This window comes from Narcine bancroftii, chromosome 2 (genome assembly GCF_036971445.1).
Source record: "Narcine bancroftii isolate sNarBan1 chromosome 2, sNarBan1.hap1, whole genome shotgun sequence".
In the NCBI taxonomy this organism is placed as follows: domain Eukaryota; kingdom Metazoa; phylum Chordata; class Chondrichthyes; order Torpediniformes; family Narcinidae; genus Narcine; species Narcine bancroftii.
This window is the reverse complement of record NC_091470.1, coordinates 14,245,776-14,263,285: the sequence shown is the minus strand read 5'-3', so window position 1 is coordinate 14,263,285 and position 17,510 is coordinate 14,245,776. Positions and strand designations below refer to the sequence as shown.

The window sequence follows — 17,510 nt, the reverse complement described above, 5'->3', positions numbered from 1 at the left end:
CCAAGTGAAGCAACACTTCAGTTGTGAATCTGCAGGGGTCGTCATCCGGTGCTCCCATGTGACCTCTTCTACATTGGAGAGACTGGTCCCAGGCTGGGATATCGCTACATTGAGCACCTCAGCTCTGTCCACCGCAATATCGGGGATCTCCCAGTGGCTACCCATTTCAATTTCCCACCCCATTCCCATGCCGACATGTCTGTCCACGGTCTCATGCACTGCCAGACTGAGAGCACCCACAAATTGGAGGAAAACCACCTTATTTTCCATCTGGGTGGGTGCCCTCCAACCAATGGTATTAACATTAACCTCTGGTTTCCATTCTATTCCCCCTCCCCTTGTCCATCCCTGTCTTCTTTCCTCTAGCTCTGTCTCTCTCTTCCCCTTTCTCTGTGTCTCCTTTCCCTCAGCTCTGCATTCACTGAGCCAGTCCCTCCCCTGATAAGTTCTCACTTTTCCTCTCCTGTCCTCTCCACATCCAATTATCATTTTTTGTCTGTTGGTCTGTACTCCTCCCCCTGCCCTTTCTTCCCTTCTCCCCAGCCTTTTAATTCAGCCATCTGCCTGCTTTTTACACATACCATAAAGAAGGGTTCAGGACTGAAACAATGGTTCCTCCAGCATTTCTGCGTTTTTACTGCAATCACAGCGTCTGCAGACTTCCACGTTTCACCGGATAAACATCAGCGCCACTAAACCGATATCACTGAAGGTTGTGCAAGTATAACCAACAGTCAAATGGAGACACCAAAATGAAAATATAGATAACTGATTGACGTACCAGTCTTTGCATGGTCTTCACGTGAGTGGGGCTGATGGACAGCGCCTCTTCATAGCAGCGCTTGGCTTCATCGATATTTCCTCTGAGTTCTGCCACTTGACCACGCATAAACAGCACATTATGTGACGTGGGGAAGAGGTTCGCTGCCTCCTGGATACAAGCTGTGGCTTCGGTAGGTTTTCCAACACCAACATATACTTCAGCTGAAAGATAAATTAAAATTGGAACTCAACAGCATTTTCATGGCCCTCTCATGCTTCTACTGATGCGCCTCTCTTACAGAGACAAAGTGACTGGCTCAACTATTGTCACGAGGATGTATACCAGATTCAGCAAGCAATTGTATCCTAGGGGCATTGTAGTACTATAAAAGGGAGTCACCTCAATCTACCAGCTAATCTGGAGTGATTCAGTTGCTAGAGAAATACAAAGAACTGCAGAGAGAGGAATTAAACAAGAAAATCTGCACATGCTGGGATCGAGTGCAACAGACCAATGTGCTGGAGAAACTCGGCAGATCACACAGCATCCACAGGAAGTAACAGGTAACCAACGCTTTGGGACTGAACACTTCATCAGGTATCTCCAGCATGTTTGTGTATTGCACAAAAACTACAGGTGCTGGACTCTTGAGCAAACAGTAGGCTTTTTCACACTGCCGAATGTAGGGAATTCTCCTAGGACCCGGGTAAAGTTCCTGGGAAGGCTGCGCATCCCGAGCCTTTCACAACGCAGCCTTCCTTACCTGGTAAATCGGCAACAGGACATTTTAAGGTGGGTCCCGCCCCCAGTGCTAACGTCGTGAGTGACGTGTTACGCACTCACAGGAAGTCCCACCGGAAGATGAATTGCACAATTGTAATGGCGAACAGGATGGATTTACAATGTTGGTCCTGCAACTCTGTGCCTCAGTTATAAAGCAGGCGACTAGTGTAAACATAGTTGTCAGTTATGTTGCAAACAATGGAGGAATAAGAACCACATATTTGCAGAGCATGTGATGTGATGCACGCACGCAGGCGCTCACATCATGAAGCTTACCTGGTAAGCCATTTGTGCTTTCACACTGCCAGAAGGAGATCAATGGGTTCTGAGAGTACGCCCCACCCAGGTCTTGGAGCCCAGTCGATTTTGACCAGACTTGCCTGGTCCAACCTTTTCAAACCGCACAATTCCCAGGGAGGTAACCGGGTAAATTGCCTGGTTTACCCACTTGTACACAGCAGTGAAATGCTCAGACTGACTGACCAGTTCTCCCCACAGATGTTGCTTGACCCACTGAGTTCCTCCAACAACTATTTCTTTGCTTTATTCCGTTGGTTTCCCACTGAGAATCTCTTACTCTGCACTGACTGGAGATTCACTGGAACTTTTCACCATCCTGCCACTACTGTACCCAATAAAATATAATAGCGATTTAACCATGTTTTATCCAAGGTTTAAAGATGTCAGACTAATTGTCAGAGTACATACATGACATCACATACAACACCAACATTCTTTTTCCTGCGGGCCAGGCAGAATTTCCACGCATTGGTAGTGTTAAAAAAAACTGGGCACAATGTGCACATGTAAACAAATAAAGAAATATAAACAAACTGACTGTGCAATACAGAGAGGGGGAAAAAAAGCAATAAAGTGCAAAAATAAGGATCCTTTAATGAGTCTCTGATTTGAACTTGTTGAGGAGTCTGATGGTGGAGGGGTGGCAGCTGTTCCTGAATCTGGTGGCGCGAGGCTTGTGGCATCTACACCTCTTTCTTGATGGCAGCAGCGTTTCCTGTAGACGTTCTCTATGGTGGGGAGGGGCTTCCCTGTGATGTCCTGGGCTGCATCCCCTATCTTTTGCAGGGCTTTACCCTCAGTGGGGACGAGGGGGGGGGGGGGGTTATTGGTGTCCCCATGCCTGACCGGTCCACTACACATTTGTAGAAATCTGGCAGAGAAAATTTGCCTGGTATTCCGGTATTCCGAATGGGGATTGGCATCTTAGTTACGTCTTCCACATACTGACAGGTTAGGTTAATAATGATGGGCCATGATCTGAGACGACGAAGATTTAAAAGACCTGGGGAGGGGTGAATAAGCTGCAGAAGCAGTGGTAGAGGTGGGAACAAATTGTAACATTCCTATCTACTTGTTGTTGCAAGAAATAAAGACACAAAGATGCTGTGGGAACTCAGCAGGTCCCACTGCATCCAAGATCTTTCCCAAGAACTTTTGCTTTCAAAACATTCCTCAATCTCATCTTCTCTTCAGGAAACTAGCCAAAAATTATTTCAGTCTAGCCATGAAGAGTATGAAGTCAAGTTTATTGTCCTCTGATTGTAAACTTATCAAAACAGTGCTCTCCGGTCCTCGCTGAAAAACACGCAGACACACAACCAGATATATCACACATACAGACAAAGAATACATATGCAGGACAAGTATTTGATCTATACACATAAATAAATAAATATTGTTTCATGAAAATGAGGGTCTCGGATGGTGAGTGTGAGCAGTTCCTTTGGTCGTTCACCATTCTCACTGCCCGTGGGAAGAAGCTGTTCCTCAGCCTGGTGGTCCTGGCTCTGATCCTCCTGGATCTTTTTCCCGATGGGAGCAGCTGAAAGATGCTGTGTGCCAGGTGGAAGGGGTCCTCAATGATTTTGCGTGCCCTCTTCAGGTAGATCCCAGATTGTTGCCGATTGTTGGGGGAGGGGGGGGGGGAAACTCCAGTGATCCTCTCTGCCACTCTTATGATCTTGTGGATTGACCCCCAATAAATTTCTCAACAGCAACTGTACCACACTGTGAGGCAGTTGGCCAGGACCCTCTCAATAGAGAAGAAGAGCCCAATGGGTTAACATCTGTGGCTCTCCATCCGGTCTTCACTCAACAGATCATTGAAACAGTGATTTGCAAGGTGGGTAACCTAATCAGGTAACTACAAGATGCACACTGTTTCGCATCTAAAATGGATGTTATTATTATTTCAGGAGTGAATTTATTAAATTTTTAGAAATTTTATTTGCAGTATGGCAGAAGCTGATTCCGGCCGTTTAAACTAATGTCGCCCAATTTTACTCAAATAAACTTTCAACTTTTGGAGGGAGGGAGGAAACTGGAGCATCTGGGAAAAACCCACACAGACACGGGGAGAACGTACAAACTCCTTACAGACGGCGCAGGATTCGAACCTGGGTCGCTTTTGCTGTAAGAGTGTTACACTAACTGCTACGCCAACTGTGCCCGAGTTGCCAATTTTCATCCTTTTGATGTTATGTGCAATTGCTTTTGTTTTCCTATGTGCATGGGGGCAGCATAATGAACATTTAATGACTTTTAGTTGGGAAGAACCATTTGTCACAAAAATATTCAGGAGAAAAAAGCTTGCATTTCTATAGCCCCTTGATGACCTCAGCATGTCTCAAAGCAGTTGAGGAACAAATGAATTACAGTTGAGAATCAATGATGACTGACGTTGAAATTCAGCCTCTTGTGCACAACAAATTCTCCCGAAATGCATTGGCTACAGCAGCAGACTTTGATGGGGATAACCCATCAACCACTCAGTTGGTAGAATGGAGGGTTGCAGGACATAAAAGAGATGTCCTTGGGTCACTGGTTTGATTCTGGCTCCTCGAAGGTGGCCACGCAAGTAGACAGAGTGGTGATAGAAAGCATATGGCAAGGCTGCCTTCATTGGGCAAGGCAATGAGTAAGGAAGCTACGTTGAAGGCGTATAAATCTTTGGTTAGGTCACACTTGGAGCATTAGTCCGAGACCATAAGACATAGGAGCAGAAACAGGCTATTCAGCCCATTGAGTCTGCATGAGCTGATCCATTCCTTTAAATATTTCTTTGGTCACTCATTATCCATGTCCTCTCATTTTTGCCTCATCCAACCTCAGTGGAAAAAAGACCTGTTTACATTTACTCTATCCATAGAACATTACAGCATGATGTTCCTTGTAATTTTGCATACGTCTATCAAATCTTTGCTCCAGGGAATAAAGTCCTAACCTGTTTAACTCAACTCCTCAAATCCCAGCAATGTCCTGGTAAATCTTCTCTGCACTCTTTCAGAGTGATTCAGGAGGGGCGAAGTGATCGACTGGATTGTGCACAACCTGAATGCTCAAATGGACAAGAATGCAGATGGTAGAAGAGATTTTGAAATGGCTACAAAGCCTGATGTTACAATGAGAAGGCTTAGCAAAAACGCTGGGAATTGGGTCTTGCAGTGAGTAAGCCTCCTGGGCGTGGGGCCTGGAATCTCTCTGAGTTCAAACAGGACACAAATATGCCATTGGGGTTTGGATGAGTTTGTACTGACTCAACAATTCCTACTGGATGATCACAAACTTGTTTATTTCATTCAGTGAGATTAAAAGAGTTGCATTTTTTGAAAATGGAGCTACTCTAATGGCAGGGTCGGGCAGGGCACATTCACAGACAGGGTGTACAGTTGAAAGTGCAATTCAAGGGAATCTGCAAACTTATTGCGACTGAATTAGTATCCAGAGACACAAGATCATCTCCAACCTCGCCACTAGGGGAATTTAAATTCAAGTGATTAAGGACATCTGGAATTTTTAAAGAAAGTAACCTCAGTAATCCTAAACGTAAAATAACTGGATTAGCATTAAAACCCCATCTGGTTCAAGAATGCCCTTTGGAGAAGGAGGTCTGCCTTCCAGACCCACAGCAGGGGACTCTTAACTGTTCCCTTAGTTCAATCAAGGATGCAGAATAAATGCTGGTCTTGACAATAACACAGACATCTGCTAAAATACCTCAATCTGAATGGCAGAAAAACATAAATTAGGAAAAAGGCTCATATTTCTGTAATATCTTTGAGTACCACAAACTAAAAGGTTCACAGGAATAGTGGAATGTTTGCAGCCAGGCCCTTGTGCATTATACAAGGACAATAAGTTTGTACTGTGGAGAATTATACATGTTCATGATGGTTGCAGCTCCATCATTCCTGCCTGAGAACATCACTGCAGCCTAACTATCTTCAACAACCCTATTGATGGTAAGTCCGCAGGAAAAAGAATCTCAGGACTGTATGTGGTGTCACGTATGTACTCTGACAATAAACTTTCTGTCAGAAGGGGGATGCACGTGGATCAATTTTATTGGCAAATCATTGGAAAATGAAGCAGTCCACACCTGCATGTAGCAACATCTAGACCACAGTCCGTTGCAGGCCACAATGCTGCTAGATAATGTTCATTGCTGTCTAAAGAGGCCTACCCTTGATGTGCAATGACACTACTGTCGGCATCTCTAACTGTGAGCTCAGTTGGGTTCAATTGTGGCTTCAAGAGAACATTGAAAGTTGATGCTCGTTGCAGCTGTGGGCTTCCAGCGAATGGGAAAGGAAGGGGGTGTGGCTAGAGAGGATTCGAGGATGAAGGCTGGTGCCAAAAAATAAAAATGTCGACAGCTTTTGTGCTGAAAACAAGTGAATGTGTTTTTTTATTTCTTTATGCAGCCTCAACATGGTCTCTGGTGAAGAGCTCATAACCATTCCAACACCTTTCCCACTATCTACAAGCAACGGGGCAGGACAGTGAAAGAGTAAACCTTCACTTGTCTCGCCGTGACCCCAACAACTCAAAAAACTCAATAGTATTCTGGAGGAAGCAACTGCGTGGTTGATTTCCCCCACCACACACATCCTAAACATTCATTCCTTGCTATTGTAGATTGATTGTGTGGTGTGTGCAACCACACTCCAAATCTGTACAATTGAACAAGAGGAGCAAAGGCAGCAAGGATTCAGAGTACACCTATTATAACCAGAGTTTACCGTGTAAAAACACAGGAATTATGCGAAACAATAAAATCCATACAATTTGGGGGCTACGGTTAACACAGCAGTTAGTGCAACACTATTACAGCGCCAGCGATGCGGGTTCGAATCGGCACTCTCTGTAAGGAGTTTGTATGTTCTCCCCGAGTCTGCGCGGGTTTCCTCTGGGTGCTTCTGTTTCCTCCCACTGTTCAAAGTGTTACCAGGGGTTGTAGGTCAATTGGGTGTAATTGGGCAGTACGGGCTCATGGGTCGGAAGGGCCTGTTACTATGTCTAAATGTAATTTAAACATTTTAAATTTAATCCAGCTGTGGAATCATACATTACCCTGAAAAACCATAGAAACCAGCTGTGGAATCATAGACTCCCCCATGAAACCATAAAATCCAGCTGTGGAAACACAAAGTAGCCTGTGAAACCAGAGACCCATCTGTGGTATCATAGATTACCCAGTAAAACAGAATCCAGCTGTGGAATAGAAATTACCCTGTGAAACCAGAGACCCATCTGTGGTATCATAGATTACCCAGTAAAACAGAATCCAGCTGTGGAATAGAAATTACCCTGTGAAACCAGAGACCCATCTGTGGAATTCTGGTCTACTCGGAACAAGAGTGGCTGTCATCAGCTAATCATTACCCATTCTGTCAAACTACAATCCCCAGCTAGTACCTACTGATTACAACACTGAAGAAGGCCATTCATACCATCTTGACTATGCTATCCTCAGGAAGGGCATCAGTACTATTCCTTGATTTACCCTCTTAGACTGCAGCTCGCAGTTGTGTATAAACTGTATGATGAGTCTCTGCTCTGCTTCTTTCCCTGTCCCTCTGTCTTCTTTCCTCCAGCTCATCACCCCTATCCTTCCCTCTCCTCCTATCACTTCTCAGCTGTACCATCTACAGATGGTAAAAACACGAAGCTGGAGAAACTCAGCAGGTCCATCAGTGTCCTTTATATAGCAACGGTAAAAATACAGAACTAACGTTTCAGGTTTGAGCCCTTCATCAAGGGTATGGGAAAAATGTCAGCAGGTGTCTGAATAAAAGAGTAGGGTGGGAGATAATAGGCAGAGAAGGGAGGGAGGGGACAGCAGCAAGCAAGGGGAGGAGGGATAGATGGGTGAATAGAGAGGGAAGGGGGAGGAGTGCTGGAAGGAGGAAGGGAAGGGGAGGGAAAGAAGAGCAGGTTAGCAGAAACCGGAAAAGTCGATATTAATGCTATTTTGGCTGGAGAGTGCCCAGATGGACAATTAGGCATTGTTCCTCCAATTTACAGATGTTCTTGGTGGTTTAGTGCATCAGGGCTGGACAGATGTGTGAGTATGGGAATGTGACACAGAACTAAGATGGTTGGGTACTGGAAGGGGGTCTCTGTCACTGGTACGGACAGAGTGAAGGCACTCAGCAAAGTGATCTCCCAGTCTGTGCCCAGTATCTCCCACGTAGAGAAGGCCACATTTTCCACCTACAGCCTGTTGGCCTGTGCTCCTCCCTCTGCCCCTTCCTCCCGGCCCTTCCCCCCACATTTTTATTCAGGAGCTTGCCTGTTCTTGCTTACACCTGATGAAGAGCCCGGAACCGAAACGCTGTTTCCCCGTGGATGCTGAACTTCTCCAGCACGATTGTGTATTGCGGCATCTGCGGTACCTTGTGCCTCCACTGTAAACCCTGCTGTGGCATCATAGCCCACACACTTCCCTCTGCTAAATTTGTGCTGAGCTGCAACACCAGAGTCCTCTTGGAAAAACTGCAGTCCCATCTTGAAAGAGAAAGAACCATTTTCCTCCACAGGAATTTTCATTTAATACCAGTGAACTGAACACATCAATGTGGTTTGACGTTCTGTGAATTGACGTTCCATTTTCCAGACAGCCTCATGATTAAATAGTTTCCACTCATAGTACATCGCCTTTATTGTGCCATTTAAATCAATTTCATCTGGGCTGGGAAAAAAAATGTGATTTTCCGAAAAAGGTTTCAAATACAAGTATAACAGCTTTTTGCTTTTGAAAGGTTCCTTGTACAAGCATTTTTTTTTTGGCTGGGATTTCTGCGATACAGGTGGTAAGGCAAAATACTCTTACTGGTGAGAATCAGATGGAAAAATGTAGCAACATAATCTGCATTTGACCTTTGTCAACAGGTGACCTTTCAGGGATAATACCATAAGGTAGAGGTATATTCAGCCCATCGAGTCTGCCCCACTATTCAATCATGAGGTGATCTATTTTCTCTGAGCCCCACTGCTCAGCCTTCTCCCCATAACCTTTGATGCCCTGGCGAATCGAGAAGCTATTAAAACCTGCCTTAAGTGCACCCAATGTCCCGGCCTCCATAACTGCCCATGGCAACAAATTCCACAGATTCACCTTTGGCTGAAGAAATTCCTTCGCATCTCTGTTCTAAATGGATGCCCTTCAATCCTGAAGTTGTGCCCTCTCGCCCTAGACTCTCCCACCATGGGAAACAATCTTTCTACATCTAGTCATTCCATGCTTTTCAACATTCAAAAGGTTTCAATGTAACTCTCTTCATTGTCCTAAATTCCAATGAGTACACACCAAGAGCTGTCAAATGTCCCTCAGAAGATAACTCTTTCATTCCCCGAATCATCCTTGTGAACCCCCTCTGAACCCTCTCTTACTTTACCACATCCTTTCTTAAATGAGGAGCCAAAAACAGTACTCAAAGAAAGGTTTCACCAGTTTCTTATAAAGCCTCAACATCACACCCCTGCTCATGTTCTATTCCTCTTGAAATGAATTTCATGAGAACATTACTTTTCATTCTCTCTCTCTCTCTCTGCCCAAATTGCCGTTCCCACTATTTTCTCTTCATACCTTGAGACTCTTCAAGCAGGGGTTGTGTAGCTGCCTCCAAGTCAGTATCTATTCATGAGACCTGAGTACAAACAGCTGGGCTAATACTATATGACCATAAGACATATGAGGAGAAAGACTGGGGAGTGAGCTGCAACCATCCTCTTGAAGTCTGTAACCAGCTCCTTAGTCTTGCTGACATTGAGGGAGAGGTTGTTGTCCTGGTACCAAACCATATGTCCCACTATTCAACCTATCAAGTCTACCTCACGATTTAATCCTGAGATTAACCATTTTCCCACTCAGCCCCACTGCCCAGCCTTCTCCTCTTAACCTCTGCCTTAAATACACCCAATGATCTGGCCTCCACAACTGCCTGTGGCAACAAATTTCACCCTCTGGCCAAAGAAATTTATTTGCATCTCAGTTCTAAGTGGACGCCTTTCCATCATGAAGTTGTGCCCTCTTGTCCTCCTACCGTGGAAAACCAACTTTCTACATCTAGTTTATCGATACTTTTGGCGAGGAAGTGCAGTCTTTACGGAAGAGGGATAGTGGGACATATGGTTTGGTACCAGGACAACAACCTCTCCCTCAATATCAGCAAGACTAAGGAGCTGGTTACAGACTTCAAGAGGATGGTTGCAGCTCACTCCCCAGTCTGCAGCATTGGTGCTCAAGAGGAGATAGCAGGCAGCTTTAAGTTCCTTGGGGTAAACATCTCCAGTGATTTGTCTTGGTCAACCCACATCTATGCAATGGCCAAAATAGTGCACCAGTGCCTCTACTTCCTCAGAAGCCTGAAGAAATTCAACACTTCACCTGCATCCCTTAGCAACTTAGTACCATTGAAAGCAGCCTACAAGGTCACATCACTGCATGGGACGGGAACTGCTCTACCGAAGACCGCAAGAAAATGCAGAGGGTTGTGAACCTGGCTCGGAACATCCCACCCTTCCCCTCCATGGTCTCCATCTATAACTCCTGCTGTGGAAAAGTACCTAGCATATTAAAAGAACCATCCCACCTTGGCCACACTCTCTTCACCACCCGCCTGTCAGGAAAAAGATTCACAAGTACAAGATCATGCACCAAGTTCAAGAAGTTTCTTTCCTGTCTTAGGAGGCAAAGTTAGCAGAGCTAGGGCTTATCTCTTTGGAGTGAAGAAGGATGAGAGGTGACGTAATAGAGGCCTACAAGATCGTGAGCAGCATAGATAGTACTCTTTTTTTGGCTGAAGGAATTCAGAAGAGTGTCAGTACCTTTTTCCCAGGGCGGCATTTGCACACATCAGAGGACATCAGAATAAAGTGAAGGGAAGAATGTTTAGGGGAGATGTCAGGGGTAAGTTGTTTACAGAGTCTGGAATGCATTGCCAGGGATGTGGTAGAGGTTGGAGAAATTGGGGCATTTAAGAGACTCTTACACAGGCACATGGATGAAAGAAAAATAGAGGGTTAAGAGGTAGCGTGGGTTTAATTTTTTTTTGGGTAGGTATACATGGGTTGGCCCAACATCATGGGCCGAAGGGTGTAATGCTCTATGTTATCAGAAAAGCTCCAAAAAAAAAGTAAAATACAGTAAAAGCTCTTGTATCAGGCACCTGTGGAGACTGGCAGATGCCGGGTGAGTGTATTTTACGGTTGCTTGAGACTTACTCTTGCAATGCCTTGCTAAAATTTTATCCGCTGCCTCATGATCCACTGATTTCTGCTCACCAGGCAAGGATAATATAGTATACAGAATTTTTTTTTTGCCGGTTGCTTGAATTCTGGATACTAGTGGCTTTACCGTGATGCTGCCGTTACTCTGTAGTAACTGATCTCTTTCTGTCGCTCTGCACTTATGTCTTACTTGGTGTACTATATATGAGATGCCATATATCCTATATCATATGTCATATAGAATCATGGGTCCTCTACCGGCATCACCTACGGCTCCTAGAACACTTCCATCAGCGCTTTCTCCGCTCCATCCTCAACATTCATTGGAATGACTTCATCACCAACATCGAAGTACTCGAGCTGGCAGAGTCCGCAAGCATCGAATCCACGCTGCTGAAGACCCAACTGCGCTGGGTGGATCACGTCTCCAGAATGGAGGACCATCGCCTTCCCAAGATCGTGTTCTATGGCGAGCTCTCCACTGGCCACCGAGACAGAGGTGCACCAAAGAAGAGGTACAGGACTGCTTCAAGAAATCTCTTGGTGCCTGCCACACTGACCACCGCCAGTGGGCTGATCTCGCCTCCAACCGTGCATCTTGGTGCCTCACAGTTCGGCAGGCAGCAACCTCCTTTGAAGAAGACCGCAGAGCCCACCTCACTGACAAAGACAAAGGAGAAAAAACCCAACACCCAACCCCAACCCACCAATTTTCCCTTGAAACTGCTGCAACCGTGCCTGCCTGTCCCGCATCGGACTTGTCAGTCACCAACGAGTCTGCAGCAGACGTGGACATACCCCTCCATAAATCTTCGTCCGCGAAGCCAAGCCAAAGAAAGAAATATATGAGATGTCTAACTGGTGTGCTCACAAAGCAAACTATCACTGCATCAAGGTGCAGTGTCACAAGAAACAAATTTGAACTTGGATTGAAGGATTAAACTGATGCAGGCCCAGTTTCCATTTCAGATGGGCATTAACACATTGTATGCCAGCCTACAAATACCCTTTAAAAAAGAGGCAGTTTCCCCTTTTTCTGTTTGTTACACACAAAGGGGCTCCTGAGTGTCAACATCTCTGAAGATCTAACCTGGGGTCTCCAAGTCGATGCACTCACAAAGAAACTTCACCAGTGGGTGTATTTTGAGGAGATTTCTACAGGTGTACGATGGAGAGCATTCTGACTGGTTGCATCACTGCCTAGCACTGAGGTGCCGATGGACAGGACAGGACAGGAAAAGACTAGAGAGCTGTTAACATGGGCATCATGGGCACCAGTCCATCGAAGACATCTACAAGAAAGCAGCCTCTATCTTCAAGGACCTTCACCACACATCAGGAAGGAGGTACAAGAGCCTTAAGACAAACACCCAACGATACAAAAACAGCTTCTTCCCCTCCGCCATCAGATTTCTGAATGGACAATGAACCACAGACACTACCTCACCGTCTCTTCTTTTGGACATCTATACAATATAGTATTTAATTTTTAAAAAATGTAATTTATAGCAATTTTACACCCATAATGCTGCAGCAAAACAACGAATTTCATGACGTGTTCATGACAAATTCTGATTTTGTTACCTGCATTACAACCCCAGCTACATTTAAAATATTAGTTACAAGTCGCCTTGACACAGTCTTATAAATGGTTGCATCCTTTCCTTTTTAAAATGATTTTTTCAGACATACAGCACGGAAACAGGACCTTCTGGCCCCTGGGCTTTGCTGCACAAATACCCCAATTAACCTACAATCCCCGTTTACTGGCGATTGGGTCCCAAGCGCAGACATGAAAACAATCCTCCCTACTTTGCAACCATTGATGGAATGGATGTGGGAAATAGTGGGACTAGGTCTAAACAATAAAACTTCAATTATTATTCAATTCTATCCATCTACAAAAAAATTCCACTGTTGGATTTGCCTTTATTATGCCCTTATTAGCTCACCTTATTGTTGCTTCTCTATCCATCAGATTTAAAAAAAATATACAATGCAAATTTACTCCAACAATATAAAATCCCTTACAATTATCTGCCTGAACTTTCAAGAGCAAACATTGCAGATTCTCCATTTATGAATGGCTAATTGCCTTCATCAGCATTGACCAGCTTCCTCTCCTTCAGCTTAATGCCTTCTGCAAATTGTGTTTTTCATTCCGAACTCTTAACTTATTAATACTATATACATTGTAAGCGCTTGCACGGTGCTGTCATAATCTGCTGCACCCAGTGCTCCCTTTGTGGTCTACTCTCCATCGGAGAGACTGGACGCAGACTAGGAGAACTCTGCGTTGAGCACCTCAGCTCTGTCTGCTGCAATAGTGGGATCTCTCACTGGCCACCCATTTCAATTCCCTGCTCCATTCCTTTGATGACATGTCTGCCCAAGGTCTCATGGACTGCCAGGAGCCACTAATAAATTGGAGGAACAACATACTATATCCCATCTGGGCACCCTCCAACAGAACAACATTAACATCAACTTCTCTAGTTTCCATTACCCACTCCCCTTCTATCCCTATATCTACTTTGGTCTAGTTCGTTTTCTCTCTCCCCCCCCCCCCCCAACCTTTTCCTCCATCTCCTTTCCCCAACTCTGCTTCCAGAACCCAAAATAATGTTCTTCAGTCAATTCTCACCTTTCCTCTCTCCTGTATCCCATCTATATCTAATTGACACCTTTTGTCAGTTGATCTGTACCACCCCCCCTGCTCATTCTTCCCTCCACAGCTTTTTAATTCAGGCACTTGCCTACATTTTACACATACCTTGAAGAAGGGCTCAGACCCAAAACTGGGAAAGGGCAAATTATGAAGGGATGAGGCAGGAACTAGCGAGAGTAAATTGGAAACAGATATTTAAGGGTGAAAGCACAGAAGTCATGTGGAGGAAGTTTTGGGACCACTTGTGCAGGGTTTAGGATAGGTTTGTCCCACTGGGACAAGGAAAAGATGGTACGAAAAGGGGACCGTGGGTGATGAAACAGGTCAGGCAACTCGTCAAGAGGAAGAAGGAAACATATGTTGGATATAGGAAGCAGGAAGGGCTCATGAGAAATATATGGCAGCCAGAAAGGAGCTTAAGAGACAACTTAGGAGAGCCCTAAGGGGGCATGAGAAGGCCTTGGCGTGTAGGATTAAGGAGTACCCCAGGGTGTTCTATCTGCATATGAGGAACAGAAGGATGACGAGAATGAAGGAGGAGCCACTAAAGGATAAAGGAGGCAACATTTACCTGGAGGTGAAGGAGGTTGGGGGGAGGGTCCTAAATGAAAACTTTGCATCAGTATTCACAAAAGGACCTTGATCACAGTGAGGTTGAAATTGAACAGGCCTGTGCACTGGACGATGTGGAGATTAAGGAAGAAGTGTTGGAGCTTCTTAAAAACAACAAGATTGATAGATCCCTGGGGCCGGATAAGATATACCCCAGGGAAGTGAGAGAAGAGATAGCTGGGACAGTAGCTATGATCCTTGAATCCTCTTTGGCCACAGGGGAAGGGCCGGAGGATTGGAGAATGTATAAAAAAGATAATAGGGAGAATCCTGGGAATTATAATGGATAACTAATGGAGAGGATTCTTGAGGATAGGATCTATGAGATTTAGGGAAGTCCAATCTATTCGAGGATAGTCAACAGGGCTTTGTGAAAGGAAGGTTGTGCCTCATGAGTCGAATTGAGTTTTTAGAGGAGGTAACAAAAGAAATTGATGAGGGTCGGGCAGATGTGGTCTATATGGACTTTAGCAAGGCATTTGACAAGTCCCCCACAAGAGAGTCATTCAGAAAGTCATGAGATCAGTGGAATCTTGGCTGTATGGATAAAAAAAATCTGCTTGTAGGAAGAAAGCAGAGAGTAGTAGCGGAAAGAAAGTATTCTGTCTGGAGGTCAGTGACTAGTGGAGTGTCGCAGGGATCTGTTCTGGGACCCCTACTCTTTGTGATTTTTATAAATGACCTGGATGAAGAGGTGGAAGGATGGGCCAATAAGTTTGCGAATGACATGAAGGTTGGAGGAGTTATGGAGGGAGCTGAAGGTTGTCGAAGGTTACAAGATGATATAGATAGGATGCAGAATTGGACAGAAAAGAGACAGATGGATTTCAATCCGGATAAGTGTGAGGTGATGAATTTGGGAAGGACAAACCAGAAGGCTGAGAACGGGGTTAAAGGTCAGTTACTTAAGAGTGTAGATGAACAGAGGGACCTTGGGGTTCAAATCCATACATCTCTCAAGATTGCCGCACAGGTAGATAGGATAGTTAAGAAGGCCTTCATTTATGGGGGATTTGGTCACCTCATTACAGGAAGGATGTGGAAGCTATGGAGAGGGTACAGAGAAGTTTTACCAAGATGTTGCCTGGATTGGAAAACAAGTCTTGTGAAGCAAGGTTAGCAGAGCTGGGACTTTTCTCTTTGGAATGTAGAAGGGTGAGAGGAGACTTGATAGAGGTCTACAAGATTAACAGAGGCACAGATGGGTGGACAGCCAGCACCTGGTTCCCAGGGCAGGATCAGCAAATATGTACAAAATTAAGGGAGGGAAGTTTAGGGGAGACATCAGGGTAAGTTTTTACACAGAGAGTCGTGGATGCCTGGAATGCTTTGCTGGGGATGGTGGTGGAGGCTGAAACATTAGGAGCATTTAATGAACTCTTAGACATGCACATGGATGAATGAAAAATAGAGGGTTACGGGGTAGGGAGGGATCAGTACTTTTTGTTTGGAAGGAATATAGAGGTCAGCACAACATCGAGGGCCGAAGGGCCTGTACTGCGCTGAAGTGTTCTATGTCTGTATCTTTATCTCCTATGGACTCTGCGAGACCAGCTGAGTTCCTCCAAGATTTCTGTATTTTTAGTACAATCACAACGTCTGCAGTCTTTCATATTTAACCTTTGTCACAAATGTTTTCTTGACACCAACATCAATCAACATGAAGTGACTTTTTACTGAGTAAGTTAACTCCACAACCTCATCCACCACATATGGGAGAAAGGCGGACATCCCAGAAGACCTCAGAAACACCACAAAGGGTTCCCATCTTCAAGAAAGGCCGATTCTAATAAATACAGACGGGTCTCTGCGTTGTGCGCTGAAGAAAAAACCATTGCTAGGGTCTCCTTCTGATGAGCCACTCCCCAAACTGCAGCATGAATTCCATCCATTTAGAGACACAATGGATATTGTCCTTACTGTAACAACTCTGAGACAAAGGCAGGGAGCAGCATTGAGAGTGACTGCACAGCATTCTTTCAAATTTGGATACTAATAGAATTTTGCTTCCATCTTATATCTGCTTCAAGATATAAGGAAAGCCATGTTCTGGACTGATATGACAACAGCAAACTCAAAACCAGTGCAAAACAAGGCTGAAACATTGCCCAGACCCTTTATTCCACCTTTCCTACTGGAAAGCTACATTTCACCTCCAACAAGCTGGAGGGAGTGGACCTACACCACAGGACTAATAGGGAATCTCTTCTCTCTTGAACCGAGGACACTCTGATCTCAATCAGCGAGCTGCAGTGTGCAGACAACACCTGAGTGAGAGCATGGGTAAAACACAAAAGTCTGCAAATGCTGTGATTGTAGTAAAAACACACCAAAATAGTGGAAGAACTCAGCCGGTCTTCCATAGAAAGGAGATAAAGGAATATTGCCCATGTTTTGGGCCTGAGCCCTCCTTCACTGACTCCTTCATTAACAGTATGAGAGGACAGGTCTTACAATAAACTACATTAAATCGGAAAATAATTGTCCCTGAGGAGACCCCGTAAAGCATGGACCACTTCCCAAATCTTGCCAGCCACTTCTCAATGAAGGCAGACATTGATGATAAACTTCACACTTTCAGTAAACTAAAAGCGCACAAAGAAGACCAGAACTTCCAACCCAGCTCAAAACTCATGGATATCTTCATTGCAGTGAGCCATCTACAGCACCTCAAGGCACTAGAGGAATACTACAAGGGGTATCACCACATCCTCAGACTGGATACATGAACCAACAACAGTGGCCTTGCCTAGGGTAACATCACCAGCATCAAGCCCCATGTGGCACTCGGTTGCATCACTCTATTCCATGCTCTGTCATGGCAAGAGCATACCAAGTGAGCAGAGGAAATAGGTCAAGAATATCTTCAAAGTTTATTCAAAGAAGCGGGATCATTCCATCAGAATGAGCATGAGATGGCATATCCCGTCATATATATGTACACTGCCAAGACATTAAAAGAATCATCCCACCCCCAGCCACATACTCTTCAGGAAGAAGATTCGCAAGTGGGAGATCATGCATCAGCAGTCAAGGGCAGGTTCTTTCCTGCCATTATCAGACTCCGGAATGAATCTTTTGTCCTGGGCCTTACTTGGTATATTATATATGGAATGACTAGAACGGCTCAGATCAGCCATGATTGTTTTG

At 44.9% G+C, this 17,510-nt stretch overlaps 1 protein-coding gene across 5 annotated transcripts in view; it reads right to left on the bottom strand.

The window, feature by feature from the left end:
• ttc7b (tetratricopeptide repeat domain 7B) overlaps nt 1-17,510 on the bottom strand; it is a 408,001-nt gene that overhangs the window by 111,418 nt on the left and 279,073 nt on the right. For all 5 annotated transcript variants that reach the window (XR_011351037.1, XM_069915898.1, XM_069915899.1 and 2 more), the window contains exon 18: nt 782-984. Coding sequence is in view for 4 of the 5 variants with exons in the window: in XM_069915898.1 (XP_069771999.1) it covers nt 782-984 (203 nt within the window). In the remaining variant the exon portion in view is untranslated. The remainder of the gene's footprint in view (nt 1-781; nt 985-17,510) is intronic.